Here is a 14,592-nt window from a genome sequence, read left to right on the forward strand (position 1 = left end):
TATTCCCAGAGCTCTCCAGATAATCAGATTCTAAAAGTAATGGCTTATAATAATTTTTGAAACAGGTTCTTCAAGCCTATTTAATCTTCCTCCAGCCTGGGGGAGCAATGTCTTTTCCTGATCTCTTTCTCTTTATATCCTCCACATTCTTTTATTTATTTATTTATTTATTTATTTGGCTGTGTTGGGTCTTTGTTGCTATGCGCGGGCTTTCTCTAGTTGCCGTGAGTGGGGGCTACTCTTCGTTGCAGTGCACAGGCTTCTCATTGTGGTGGCTTCTCTTGTTGTGGAGCACGGGCTCTAGGCACGCGAGCTCAGTAGTTGTGGCATACAGGCTTAGTTGCTCTGCGGCATGTGGGATCTTCCCAGGCCAGGGTTCGAACCCGCGTCCCCTGCCTTGACAGGAGGATTCTTAACCACTGCGCCACCAGGGAAGCCCCCTCCACATTCTTTTATTTCAGATGTTTGCTCTTTTCCTTTTTTTTTTTTTCATTTCTGTATCCAAACACCAACAAACCAACAAATCTTAGTACTATATTTTAGAATTTACTTTGAAGAATGGATCTAAAAGTCACACTCCTCCCTATTAGCCCAAAGGAAGCTGAGAACATGACACTTTTGGCCTCAGGTGAATCTTTTATTACTTCAGACTGAGACATTTTTTCAAGGACAGTAGCACAGTCATTGTCACAAGCATGTTAATATATCTATTATTTGATAAAGAATATGCTACAAGTCATGCTATTCATATTTTCAATAACATTCTGGCAAAAATTAAGGACATTTCCAATCATGTCAAACATTTGATGAACAGTAAATTCTACTTTCTGCCTTTGGGTAAATAAATGGGGTCTTTCAGTGAGGTGGTGGAAAACAGATCATGTGAAGGCTGCTTTTAAAATCTGCCCTTTGCTCCAACGACCATCAGCCCCTTCGGTTACCACTGAATTTCTCAGCTATTTTCTGTAGTTCCAAATCCATCGCAGCCAAGTTTTCAAGTTCTTTTTCCTAGAAAATACAGAAAAGTAGAGGCATGAGGTCCCAGATCAATTTAGTTCTTTGCAGTTCTAGGGAGTCTGAACAGAAGGGGGAATTTTTGATATGTTAGAGGCTATAGGAGATACCCGACATCAGTGGTTTTCAAAGTGTGGTTCCTTGACCAGCAGCATCAGTATCACCAGGGAACTCGTCAGAAATACAGGTTCTTGGGCCCCACCTGGGGCCTACCTACTGAATCAGAAACTCTAAGGCTAGAAATCCCACATGATTCTGAGGCACATTCAAGCCTGAGAAGCACCAACCTACATAATCAATATTGGGGAAAAAAAACATTGTTAAGGAAGGTAAAGCTCTGGTAATGTTCCTTCTCCTACACGTAGATGTCTGACTGTTATAGGCCAAGAGGTGACAGAGATAGAACTAAGCAACTAACTTCTGTATCACCTGTTCTTTCCTACCCTGGAAAATAGTGATGAAAAGTCAAATGACCAAGGAGAAGACACTAGACCAGTGGTTTTCAACCTTCGCTGAACATTGAAACCACCTGGGAGCTTTAAAACATCCTGATGCCCAGGCAGCATCCAGTACCAAACAGAAGCTCTGGGTGTGGGTCCCAGATGTCAGTAATTTTTCAAGCTCTCCAGGGGATTACAACATGCCGCCGAGGTTGAGAAGCACTGCAGCACTGCAGTGGGAGGAAGTGGACAGGTCTGTGGACAATGGCTAGATGCCAGGTGGAAATCAAACCCAGAGGTTGTCTCCGCTCTGTTATTAGGCGTACAGTCCCATGGTGATTAATCCCCATCCATATCTCCCCCTAGTATCAGATAGTCTTGTATATAACATATTAAAATTAACCACCTGAAGTTAGTTTTAAGCAAAAGCCCCACAGCATACCTCTTCCTCTGTCAGAACTCCTTGGCCAGCTCTCTCCTCTTCACTTTCTGCTGCGTGGCGACGGTGCATCTGCTCCTCCGAGCCATAGAAGTCCGGGAACTCAGCTGACTTCTTCCTGTAGTGAAGGAGCCGGTCCAGTTCGGCCACTCTGTCATACTGCCTTTTCAGATCCAGTTTGGGGGCCAGGTTTCTCTTCTCATACCCCCAGTTTACATCCTCCTCAAAGGGCTTTTTCTCCCACCAGTCATAGTTGTATTCTGGGAAGAAATTCTTCTCATTCAAGGTCAGCCCGTTCTCCTCTTCACCCTCAAGAGAATTGTCATCCAGGTGGTCTTTTCTCTCAAACCGGCTGCTCTTCCACTGGGGAGGGTCGTAGTATGGACTGACAAGCTCCGCTAATCTCTCCTTTTCGGTGATGTGAGGGGGAGCATACTCTTTGCCTCGAAGCCTCGCTTCTTCCCTGTTCTCTTCAGCGTCTTGTGGGTCCCCCAGCTGCGGCCACTTCCCTCGGGCCCCTTCCTCACCCCTTTCCTCATCATAGTCGAGGTAATTTCGCACCTCGCCTGGTGGATGCCGCCTCGCCTTGTCCGTCTGGCTTTCCTGAACACGGTGGTGCGCTTCACCCAAGAATCGTTTCTCTTCTGTTTGGTGTAGAGTGGAGTAGGCTCCCGGCTCCCCTACCCGGGCTCTGTGGCGGGGTCCCCCCTCCTGGCCTCTCTCTTCCTCGCTCTCCTCGTCATAGCCGTGCGCCATGCTATTCAGCTCTAGGCTGAGGCCTTTTCTCCTGTCCTCCTCCTCTGGGCTCTCCTCACTGCGAGGCCTGGGAGCCCGGTGCTCTTCACTTCCTTTGCCCCCATATCGTGCCCCCTCCAGGTCCCCGGGAGCCCGGGCAGCCAGGTGACTCCTCACTTCCTCCCCGTATTCGGCTTCTTCCTCCGAAGCCCTGGAAAGGGTTGGATGGCGGGCTCTCTTTTCCCCTGAGCCGCCTGTGCCCACGTGTGGCTCCTCCGAGGAGTACCCCCTTCCCTCAGCGGGAGGACTCCCTTCCTGAGAGGACCTGTCGGGCCTGCTCCTCCCATGGTGGTGTCTTGGCCTCGAGCGTCGCTTGTCCGCCTCGGGGCTGACATCCTCGTCGCTCTCCTCAGGTCCTTCCTGGCGCTCGGGGTGGCTTTGCGGTTCTCGGGGCCCATTCTCCTGGCTTCCGGTCTCCTCTCCACTCTCCTGGCTGCTCCTCTCCCGGCTGTGCGACTTCTCCAGGCCCCCTGCAGACTGCGTATCGTATCTGGACACTAACTCCTCTTTCTTAGCTGGAGTCTGGTTTCTGTGGCTGGGAAGAGCAGTTTGTGCCTCTCCTGGCCCCCCAGGGTGTCTCTCCTCACTGCCATCTTCCACACGCTCCCTTTTCTGATATTTCTCCGCCTCTTCTTCCTCCCTGTCGTGTCCCTTGCTCTTCTCAGAATGGCGTGCCTTTGCTTCTTTGGCCACTTGGCTGCCTTGGGGCTCGCCTGCCCGCTCTCGGCTGTGCCCACCGCCCTCTGTGTCTGCCACTGTCTGGCCTTGGGCGTCCTCCTCCCCTACGTCCTCCCTACTGGAGGTCCTGGGGGCTTCTGAGGCGTCAGCTGGGTCTCTTAACAATCTCACTTCAAACCTTGTGTTTTCATTTTCACTTTTCTCTTCATCTTTGAGCTGTTTTCCACCTATAATGAAAATAAAAAAGAGTAAGTATACTTCAGAATTGTTTGTGGTTCACTAAGCACAGCCTCAGTGATCACTACAAATCCTAAAGATCCTGAAAGTCCTTGGGTAATTTTTTAAGTTAATAAAGAATATACTCAGATTACTTTTAAAAGAAATGGTATGGGGACTTCCCTGGTGGTCCAGCGGTTAAGACTCCACACTCCCAGTGCAGGGGGCCAGGGTTCGATCCCTGGTCAGGGAACTAGATCCTGCCTGCTGCAACCAAGATCCCATGCGCTGCAACTAAGATCCAGCACAGCCAAATAAATAAATAAATATTAAAAAAAAAGAAAGAAAGAAATGTTATGAAAACTCCTTAGCTGTGTTTAAATCTGATAATAAATTCTCTGCATATTTATTTTTTAATAACACCCAACAAGCATCTTTCAATGACCAAATTGAAATCCAAATATAGGTTTATAAAATACTAGAATTTAGAACCAGAAGATACCTTAGAATTTGTGTATTTCAACCTCCTCTTTTTGTGGACAGAGACACTGAGGCTCAGAGAGGTGTAATTCAGGACGATTATTTCCATGTTTGCTCTAAGTAGGGGTTTAAAAGTTAGCATTGTGTAAATGGTTCCCACTAGAATCCAGCTAAATGAAGTTAAATGCCCAAAATGGGAAATATCAGATTCAACAAAGGATTAAAAATGTGTTTAATTAGTTTACCAGATTTTTATTATCCAATCAACTGTGTAGATGCAACTTAGCAGTAAGTGACAATAAAACTTAGTAATTGGTGATAAGCAGGGTGTTTGTTTCTTCCCTGAGAAAACTGCACAGCAGTGGAAAGGACCATGTCCTTCCCTCACTCAGGTCCCATCCACCCCACATGTTCTCAAAGGTTGAGAATGAACTTCAGTAAACTGAGTTATCTTTGTATTGCACAAATCAACAGTAGACAGTATAACCGACATTTTAATTGAATGCTGTTTTTTCTCATCTTTTCCAAATGTTGACAGCATCTTCACTAAATCCTCCTTAACTCAAGGGCATCCTGTGAAAGAAGATATGCAGTTAACACTGTCTGAGTTGTTAGCTGGGAGGGCTTGGATTTCAACTGATGTCACTGAGTTCATATAGAACACCTGAAGCCAAGGCTGCTCACAGCTCTAGGCTGACGTCTGCACCATCCATGGTGGGGGCCACCAAACCTTTGTGGCTACTGAGGACTTGAAATGTGGCTGGTCCAGACTGAGACATGTTGTAAATGTAAGAAACCACCAGATTTCAGACTTCAGATGAAAAACAAGAATGTAAAATACCTCAAATTTTCATATTGATTATATGTTGGAATGATAATATTTTGGATGTACAAGATAATATGTATTATAAACATATTGTATGTACAAATTGTATATTGAATAAAATAAATTGGACAAAACTAAATATATTATTAAAATTAATTTCACCTGTCTACTTTTTTAATGTGGCTACTGAAAAATTTGAAATTATATTTGTGGTTCACATGATATTTCTATTGAATGGCTCTTGATGAGTCATTTTGAACTGATATTTGCAAAATAGAAAAAAATGGTCTGTTTTGTAAAAATGTCCAAGAAATAGCAGACAGTCTATTCCTCTCTGCTTAAAAGCCCAGCCTGGCATGATAATATTTTCATGTTTTATGAGGCAACTGAAAGGTCCCTGACCTTCCACACCCAGACACCTGAGGGCTGGCCCCTCACCAGTGCCTTTGCCTTTTAAGAGCCAGTGGTGGTGTGTGCAGCACTGAGGCAGGGCTGACCAGGTATGCACAGGTAAGCAGGGAGGCTTTGAGCAGATACTGATGTCATCTGGACAGAATCTCAGCTTCCCGAGGCAGAGGCTGTGTGGCCCTTTTCCTACTGCCTGCTGGTCAAGAAGAGAAGCATTTTTATTTTTTCCAGGTTAAATGTGTGCTGCTTGTAGCAGCTTGCCTGAGGCTTAGCACTTCCTCCTAAATTTAGCTTTAAGTCCCCTCAGGTGAGATCTGAGGAAGGCTGTGATTAGCAGCATACAGTCTTGTCAATCTGTAAAACCAAGGTGTGAAGCTCACTCTTACTTCAAGTAAAAAGGAGAAAATGCACCTTCCATCCCTAACTATCATGTTGCAGAGATGACCTGATCAAAGAAATTGTTATACCTGTTAAGAAATTGGACTATGAATTCCCTAAGATCTCTTCAAGCCATGAAACAATGATTCTTCCCTGCTCCCCAAATGTTTGTTTGCTCAGTAAGCGTGTGCTAACCGAGATGTGCTGGAGAGAGTGGGAGTGGAGACAGAGATGGGCTGGGGATGGGAGGGAGGCTACATGAAGGAATTCATCCAACTTGTTGGCAGAAAGCTCCACCAGTCCTGTGACCAGCATAAGACATTTCAGCAGGAGAGAGAAAACCAGAATAGGACAGAAGTGTGGACAAAGAATGTCGCCTGCCAAATCAGTAAACAAAGGGTGTCCTGGCCATCTAGGCACTGCAGCCACACCTAACTGTGTACCCAGAGGGGATTCAGGATGGAAAAAACAAGATAATTAAGGTGCATATGAAAGGAATGACTTCAGTAAGCCCAGACTCTTGCATCTTCCCATACATAGAAAAGTGCTAAATTTGTTAACTTAAGATGTCTGGTTTTCTTTAATTAACTGTAATATTTTAATGTTCTGACTATCTGGTTTTTATTGCAAGAACACCTATATATCCTGCCTCCTCCCTTACCTCTTCAAAACAGTCCCTCAGACTGTATCTGAGAGGTTGTCTCCTGGGCTTAAGTCCTTAGTATGTCCATGGAATAAAATATAAATCTCAAATTTTAGGTTGTGCTTCTTTTTTTTTTTTTTTTTAGTCGATAGAAGTTATGAACTGGTAGCCCAAAGGTGAATTCTATTTGGCCTAAATAACATTTTTAGTAAATTTGAATTCAGAGGCAATACTTAAATACTAGGAGATATTGCTTAGATATCCAAATTTTAAATTCTTTTGAAAAATCCCAAGATCTGGTAACAGAATCTATATTTCTCTCACAATAGGTTTCAAGCTGAGAAAAATCTACTCCTCCTTAGAAGTGGCCTGTATCCTCCAGTTCGTGAGTCACTTCCTGTCCTGTTTTATTCCTTTCTCTTACGTATTTTCCTGGCCCTGGCTGGTGTTTGAGTCTGCAACCCCGGAGGAGCTCAAATCTCCCTGATCTCAGTATTTAATGGCTCTCTGGGTATGATGTCTCCAAGGTCCTGATAGACATGGGTCATTTGATTTTTACCAGTTTTCCTGGGGCTCTCTCAAGAGACTCAAAAGACCCCAGGGCACAATCAGTGATGAGCAGAGGCTAGAATCCTACCTGAGAGCTAAGAATCTGATCTTGGCAGTTAGCAAAGCCCTACAATCAACAACTCTTCCTAAGCAATCTTGGTTCTTTGATGACCTAGTATGACAGACCCAAAACTTCTGCATCCGTCTGGTAAACAAAGAAATGGGAAGGGAGATAACGAGATGGGTTTGCCCAAAGTAGCAGCATTTAGTCCCTGCCTGGAGACCCACCCTGCTCTCACTCATTCCCTGCAATGGCTAATAAACTCATTCTGACAAGCTCATGAAAGAGGCATGTAGGCTGGGAGTGGTAGAGAAGCTTCCTTCCACTGTGCATGGGTCTCCTACAGTCTCAGGCCCCCACACCTACTATGGTTATCCTGAAGCCCCCAATAGTGGATTGAGTCCCCCCAGGTTACTCTTTTGGCTAGTCACTCACACTTGTTATAATTTTATGCATGGACCTCATGTGCAGCGACAGGAAGAGAGTATTATCTTGCAATAGGAGATTTTGAAGGTGAAAAGAAGAAAGAAAATCCACTGTTCTCAGCCTGACTAAAAATTTAAAAGCAGAGAAAGGTGTTGAAGAGAACAGAGCTTTTCGGATTTGTTTGAATCAGTTTGACTTCATGCTAAAAGAGATGCATAGTTTTTGTTTTTGTTTTGGCCATGCTGTGCAGCATGCGGGATCTTAGTTCCCCAACCAGGGATCGAACCCATGCCCCCTGCACTGAGAGCACAGAGTCTTAACCACTGGACCACCAGGGAAGTCCCAGAGATGCATAGTTTTGTAAAATTTACCTCTTTATGTCAACTTCCAATGGATACTGCTCATATCACTGTTTAAATTTTGTTTTCAACATAAGCTGTTTGTATAGAGGAACATTCCAGTCTAGACCCAGAAGGGCATTGCTCTGACTCCTTGGATGCTCTAAGTCTACCCCCACCCCTTCCAGTTCTCAGGGCTGGAACTCCTGATACCATTTGGTAGTCCTCTCATTCTAACAAGCTATGTATTAAAATGGCTTAACCAATCTGTCATGTAAACAGGCCAGAAGTTTCCCAGTCACCTTTCCAAGCTTCTAGCTCCTCATTGTCAGAAGAGTAGAAGGTAAAGAGAAGAATAATTTTTGTCTCCTTCTATCCTTTCATCTTCCATTGCTTCCAGAACACTTCGCCTCCCTGTCTAATCACAAATGAGCACTCCCCATACCTCACTCCACCCAAATGAAAGTCTGTTTTAAAATTCCAAACTCTCAAACCAAGGAATTTAAGAACTATATAGACAGCTCACAGACTATCATTCAGTTCAACTCCCTCATTTTACTTTGAGGAAATAAGCCCAGAGAGGCAAGGGGTCTTCCCCATGGTAACACGGCTATGAAGTGGCAGAGCAGGGTTTGGAAGCCATATGTTTAAGTGGCAGAGCAGGTTTGGAAGCCATATGTCATCTTCCCAGATACTGATCTAGCCTGTAGTCTTCCCACTGCATCATGCCCCTGGTTCATATGGAGATAAAGTGGAAGGCGAAACAGAGGGAGCAAGAGAAAGAACTACTCAAGGGACAAAGATCTCCTGAAGTGGAGGATACTTACTCTTCTTCAGGACTTGTCGGCACTCAGGGGTGATGGGTGGAGTGTTGGACTTCGACAAGGCATTTGAGAGGACCTCGATGATGCAGCGAGTCACCTAGGGGGAAACCGGAAAGCAGGCTGGCAAAGCTGGTATCACTGGGATGCCTGACTACTTAAGCCAGAGCTGCTGTCAAAAGAGGCTTGGCTATGTGACCTGTACCGATGCAGACCCCTTGGGTCAGAAATGTAGACTTACATATAGGACTGTAATGAAACCTCCCAGGCCACCCCACAGAGCAATGCAAGAAGGCATTGGGTCAAGACTATCCAGAGAAAAGAAATAAACACCCATTTCTGAACAGATTCAAAGGAAAACAGTGTGATGACAGCTATCCTCAGGGGCACTAAAACATCCAGGAAGGAGGTAAAAGCCCAGGGAAGGAGGGACATCACTTGCTCCCATTTCCTCATTGTTGTTTGTCTATTTTTGGTTTTCATTTTGTTTAGTTTGATGAGATAAGGGGTGGGAGAATCCAGAGTCTAGATATAAGTCTAGATTCTAGACTTCCATTTCAACTTACCGTTTCTTCACTGTGGTTCCTGATGTCCACTGGCATAGAACTGACAGCTTTGAAAGAAAAAACAAATGGGAAGTGAGTTGATTTTAGGAAGCTGTGTGTCCCCAAACTCACAAAATCACCCCACCCCCAGCATGTTACTTGGAGGGAGGGGCAAAGTCAGAGCTGAGCAGAGTGGAGATAGTTGCGGATGTCTGTCCCAGGGACAAGAATTGCCCCAGTTGCACGCACACACACACATGCACACACACACACAGCTGTTTCCCCTAGCAATGTCATAAACATGATTTGAAAATGAATGCTATCTTATATCCAATATAAATCCACACAAGGGGAGCTTCTGGGATACTGGCAATGTTCTGTTTTTGATCTGGGTGCTGATTACACAGCTGCGCTTAAGGAGGGAAAAATTCTGTAAGCTGTATACTTATGATCTATATGCATTTTTCTGTACATATATTATATGTCAATAAAATGTTTAAAATAAACCTAGTTTAAATGAAACTGGGGTGCCCTCCTCAACCCCTCTGCCTACTCAAAATGGGTAAAGATCTGTGATTCCCTTTGCCTTTTCCTGTCCCCAAGAAAATATTCTCCCTGAAACTCACTTTATTTACAAAAATGTGGTTATGATTATCTTATATAATTAATTACCTCATTTTACCCTCAAGCCTTTTCTTGGACAAGCACACTTATGTGTCTGTATCAGTGTTGTTTCCCTTTCCCCATGTTGTCTGCAGCCATGTAAAGAATATGGGAGGTATCTAATTTTACCAGGATATTGTTGAATCTATAATATCATATGCAAATAGGTGTTTAATGAATAGTTCATGAGGATATTGCAAAAAGATAAATTTTAATTTATTTAAATTAAATTTCATGAGATTCTGCTTATTTTCAACCAGTGATTGAAGTGCCTTTGTCATCTTAGGAAATGCTTCAGGTGTTTTTAATTTTACAGTGCTTTTTTTTTTTTTTTCCTTTTTCAAAGTTGCTTTGATTCTTTTATCTTTCACTTTGACTTTGTTTTGTCTAAGCTCTTTCCACTGGAGAAGCTCAAAGCATTTACATATAGGTCCATCTCTACAGTTCTCCTGACACTCCCTAGAAGAGAAACTGCTATTATGGCTGGAGAGCTCAGTGCAGAAGATTCTTCCAGGTCTCTGAGACAAGTGAAGAGCTACTTGGAGCAAGAGCAAAACTCTCAGACATCAGAGATGGAAGCTGCTCAAATGCTGTTTCTTATTACCAGCAACCTGACCTTTCCTCCCCAAATATTTGCTTTCCAATCTCTTTACCTCCTCCCAATCAATTACATATCATAGGGCTCAATCTAGAAATAAAACTCCTATTTCATTTGCTCACCTTACTGAATTTTCCTTTTCAAAGCACAGCCTGGGATCTACTCCAATTGTTTCAATAGGCCCAAAGTTATGCAGCATGTTAAAATCACTGGTAAAATATTTAAGAAGTGATTAACAAGGTATGTCCCCACTATCTTCCTGAAATGTAGTTCAGACAGGATCTGGATGGCCACCTTTGGTACTCAGGGTCCAATATGCTGGGCCATTATTTTATCCCCCAAATGGCTGTTATTTGAGAACATTCCCACTTTGGCACTTACTCTTTCCACCTGAGATCTGTAAAATGCTCTGAAAAGAAATAACTGAGAGAATTACTTCTGTCATAAACTAGAAAGTGCCTTTTAAAATTCTGGCTTTACTAAACTTTCTTTGGTAAATGCAGTTTCTTGCTAATAACTTTTCTTTTTCCACAAATGTTTAATAGGTGCTATTATTAACTACTGATATTGCTAAAGTAGTAACAGTCATTTGATTTGAGGGGAGAGGAATATTTTTCTTCTGTGACTCTGAACAATTTGTAGCTCATGTTTGTTTTTACAGAACAATTCTCTTTCCTAATTGAGGCTCTTCAGACATCTTTTTGATGGAAAGGAACTAAGGTCTCCTTATGAAAGCATATTATGCATCTAGTGAGACATCTAAGTTCCATTGTATTTCTTCCAATAGAATCTGTGGCAGCAAAGTAATAACCGAAGGTATGTTGATACCCCTAAAGTAGTTTAACTTATTTTTGTAAAAGTTAACATTAAGGGTGCACAAAAGAAAACCCAATAATTGTGATAAAAGTGAAGTAGTCAAATGGCAGAAAAATTTTCAAATAATATCATATGATAAATCTGAGAATAACTTCCAAAGTATTAATATTCCATAAGACTACCAAACTAAGGTTTCATCCCAGAATGAAAATACAGCTATAAAATAACATGGTACGCAAACTCTGTAGTTTTTTTGTTTTTTTTTTTTGGGCTGCGTTGGGTCTTTGTTGCTGCGTGCAGGCTTTCTCTAGTTGTGGCGAGCGGGGGCTACTCTTCGTTGCGGTCTGCAGGCTTCTCATTGCGGTAGCTTCTCCTGTTGCAGAGCACGGGCTCTAGGCGCACGGGCTTCAGTAGTTCTGGCACACAGGCTCAGTAGTTGTGGCTCAAGGGCTCTAGAGCGCAGGCTCAGTAGTTGTGGCGCACGGGCTTGGTTGCTCCACGGCATGTGGGATCTTCCTGGACCAGGGATCGAACCCGTGTCCCCTGCATTGGCAGGCGGATTCTTAACCACTGCACCACCAGGGAAGTCCCCGCTAACGCTTTTGAATGCAGAAACCATCTTACCTAGTATATATGAATAGCATGTAGCTCCTTCACTCATATTAATTTTTAGAGTGAACAACTCCTGTAGAAAGGTGTAGATCTCCTTCAGAAGCTCATAATGGTAGGAAATGAGCCAGATGGTTTCTGCAGGTTTCCTGTGATTTTGCTAAAGAACAAACTCTGCTTGAAGGCTACCATACCTAATATCCAAGCATTTGGGGGAGGTGGGAATGGGGAATGACTGCTAATGCATATGGAGTTCCTTTCTACCACAATGAAAATGTTCTGAAATGTGATAATCTGTGAATGTACTAAAAATCACTGAATTATGCACTTTAAAAGTATGGATTTTATGGTGTGTGAATTATAGCTCAGTAAAAAAAATTTTTAAAGAATATAATATCTTGATTTTAGTTGCTGTTAAAATATAAACCCTTCTTAAAATATTATCTTGCGTAAGAGACATAAATATTTTACCACTATAGTTAAATAAGTCTCATAAAAGACATTGTTTTTGTGGTCTATAGCACAATGTATAGCACAGATTTATCTTGTTAAGCAATTCCTTTCTGAAAATATTTTTGACCAGGAAGGACTCTAAACATTCATTTGGTTTCCTTTAATTAAATCGAGAACATTTATAGGCAATTTGTAAGAGTGACAAGAATTTTAGAAAATTCTGCATGTATGTAGTTTGCAATAAAATAAATTACCAGTGGCTTTCATTTTCTCTTTGGGATCCCGTAATTGCTGTCAATGAAACCCTCATATTCATGGATGGCGATGCCTCAACTCTAGTTAGGAACCTCAATCTCAGATAAGAACAATATTCTATGAGGTCATTAAGACAGCTAAAAGAACCCCTCCAATTTAATCTGGTGGTGGCATATTTACTTCTCAATGGACTCATGGATTTTACTTCAACACACACACACACACACACACACACACACACACACACACACACACACACACATTTTTTCCCCAAATCTCCAAAGATCATTTCTTTGAGATTCAGAGTAGTTTGAAAGATCAATCCCACAATTTTCCACACATAAAGAGGCACTCAAATATCTACTACTTAAAATTGTATCCTCCCAAATTGACTAAAACGATTTTTTTTTTACTACTCTAAAAATATTTTTCGTGGTTATTTTATACTCATTATTTTTCTGGAATACAAAAGTCAAAATATCTCTTGCAGTTACCATTTATAACTTAAAGATGGATTAATTTGAATGTGAAATTACCTCTCCCCAGAGGCAGAAATACAAAATACAGAAAAATATTACACTAAACCTGTGCATACATATACCTGAACACACATATATGAATGTGTTAAGAAAAAAGATATATCTTATCTACATATATACATAAGAGACTTACTTTTATCTAATCATGTTTAAATAATAAAATAATAAATTATACAGTTGCCAACTAATATAATACATGTATTCCTGTCTCTCCGTGGTCATCTGGCTTTAAAAAGCCAAACAAACACAGATTAATTAATTAATTACAGATACAGAATAAGACTATCACAGTATCTCTCTAAACAGGTAAAGAGGATGTGACATTTTAGAAGTGAGCACAAAATGTGGGGTTTCCTTGGAGGCGCGGACACGTCTTCTTTATATCGATTAAAACAGACTCTTTTGGTTGGGCTAGGAAGCTCTCTGGCTTTTTCCAAGTCAGACGTTGGGGCGGGGAGTTGAAGGGAAATACCCAGGGAAGAGAAGAAAGTAAGAACCTCAAGCAAGAGGGAGACACCATCCACTCAACCCTCCCCATCTTCCAGTATCCGCCAGTCAGGATGCCTAGAGCGGCCGGAGAGGCAGAGGCTGGCGCTGTCCGCGGTTCTGAACTCCCCACAGTGCCCACTCACCCGCCATCATCGTGGCTCCCAGGAGGCCGAGAAGCACTGCAGGCTGCATGGCCCGGCTCGCCGGAATCTGCGCAGGAGAAGAGAGCGGCGGCTGACGGTGAGCAGACGTGGACGGAAGGCGAGATGAAGATACTCGGGGAAAATAGCCTTGTATCTTGGTCCCCGCGGTGTGGCGCGGTTGGCGCAGGCCCCGCTCTTTTAAAGAGCAAGCCGGGGCCGCAGGGCCGGGAGGGGCGGGCACCCAGGAGGCGGCGCCCCCTCGCTCAGCCCTGACGTCATGAGGCGGCCCCGGGGCGGTGGCGCAAGTAGGAAGAAATTTACGCCAGTCCAGTCGCCTTGGTGCTCTGGGTCTTGAGCGGGGGTGGGGAGTTAGGCAGAAGAAGGGATGGAAGGGTGAGGGGAGGTAGTTAAAATGAGTCAGGGGGAGAGGAGCGAGGTCCTGCTTAGATTGTTCAAGCTTATTTCTCATCTCCCCCGCACCGCACCACCCCCCAACCTCCATATCTAGAAACATGTGTTTGAGGCTGTGTATGTCTTTTCACTGTTGTCAGTTGGTCGACAGCCAGTTCCTACATTCAGATTTACTTTTCTTTTTTCTCATTATTTTATAATCTTTTTATTATTTCAGATCAGCATGTACAGGAAGGCGGGGGGGAAGCCTTTGGGAAGAACATTTCTCAGGAATTCTCTCAAAGCAGGATGACAGAGGAAATCAATATTTTCCTTAGGAAACAGGGCTTTAGAATAAACATGGTATGAGATAGGGGTATAGTCATTTTTTTTAAAACCATATCACCACCTAAGTGTTCTGGGAATTTTTTTTTTTTTCCTGAAATGACCATATTTCCCACCTGCTCTGTAGTTTAACTTTGAAAAAAACCTGGAGTCCATATGTGTACAGGTATGTGTCTGGACTGTTCTAGAATATCAGTCCATTCCATTTCGGTGGTCTATTTGTTTATCCTTGGAG

The 14,592-nt window shown here is 43.1% G+C and overlaps 1 protein-coding gene across 1 annotated transcript; it reads right to left on the minus strand.

The window, feature by feature from the left end:
• Positions 1-924: 924 nt before the first annotated feature.
• CHGB (chromogranin B) lies at positions 925-13,671 on the minus strand (the record flags this gene model as incomplete). Its single annotated transcript, XM_082671384.1, has 5 exons — positions 925-1,008; positions 1,897-3,593; positions 8,519-8,612; positions 9,079-9,125; positions 13,623-13,671. 5 exons carry the CDS (start codon positions 13,669-13,671, stop codon positions 925-927), a joined length of 1,971 nt encoding a protein of 656 aa, XP_082527510.1.
• Between the last annotated feature and the right edge of the window lie 921 nt (positions 13,672-14,592).

This window comes from Grampus griseus (genome assembly GCF_964374135.1).
Source record: "Grampus griseus genome assembly, chromosome: 14".
Lineage (NCBI taxonomy): Eukaryota > Metazoa > Chordata > Mammalia > Artiodactyla > Delphinidae > Grampus > Grampus griseus.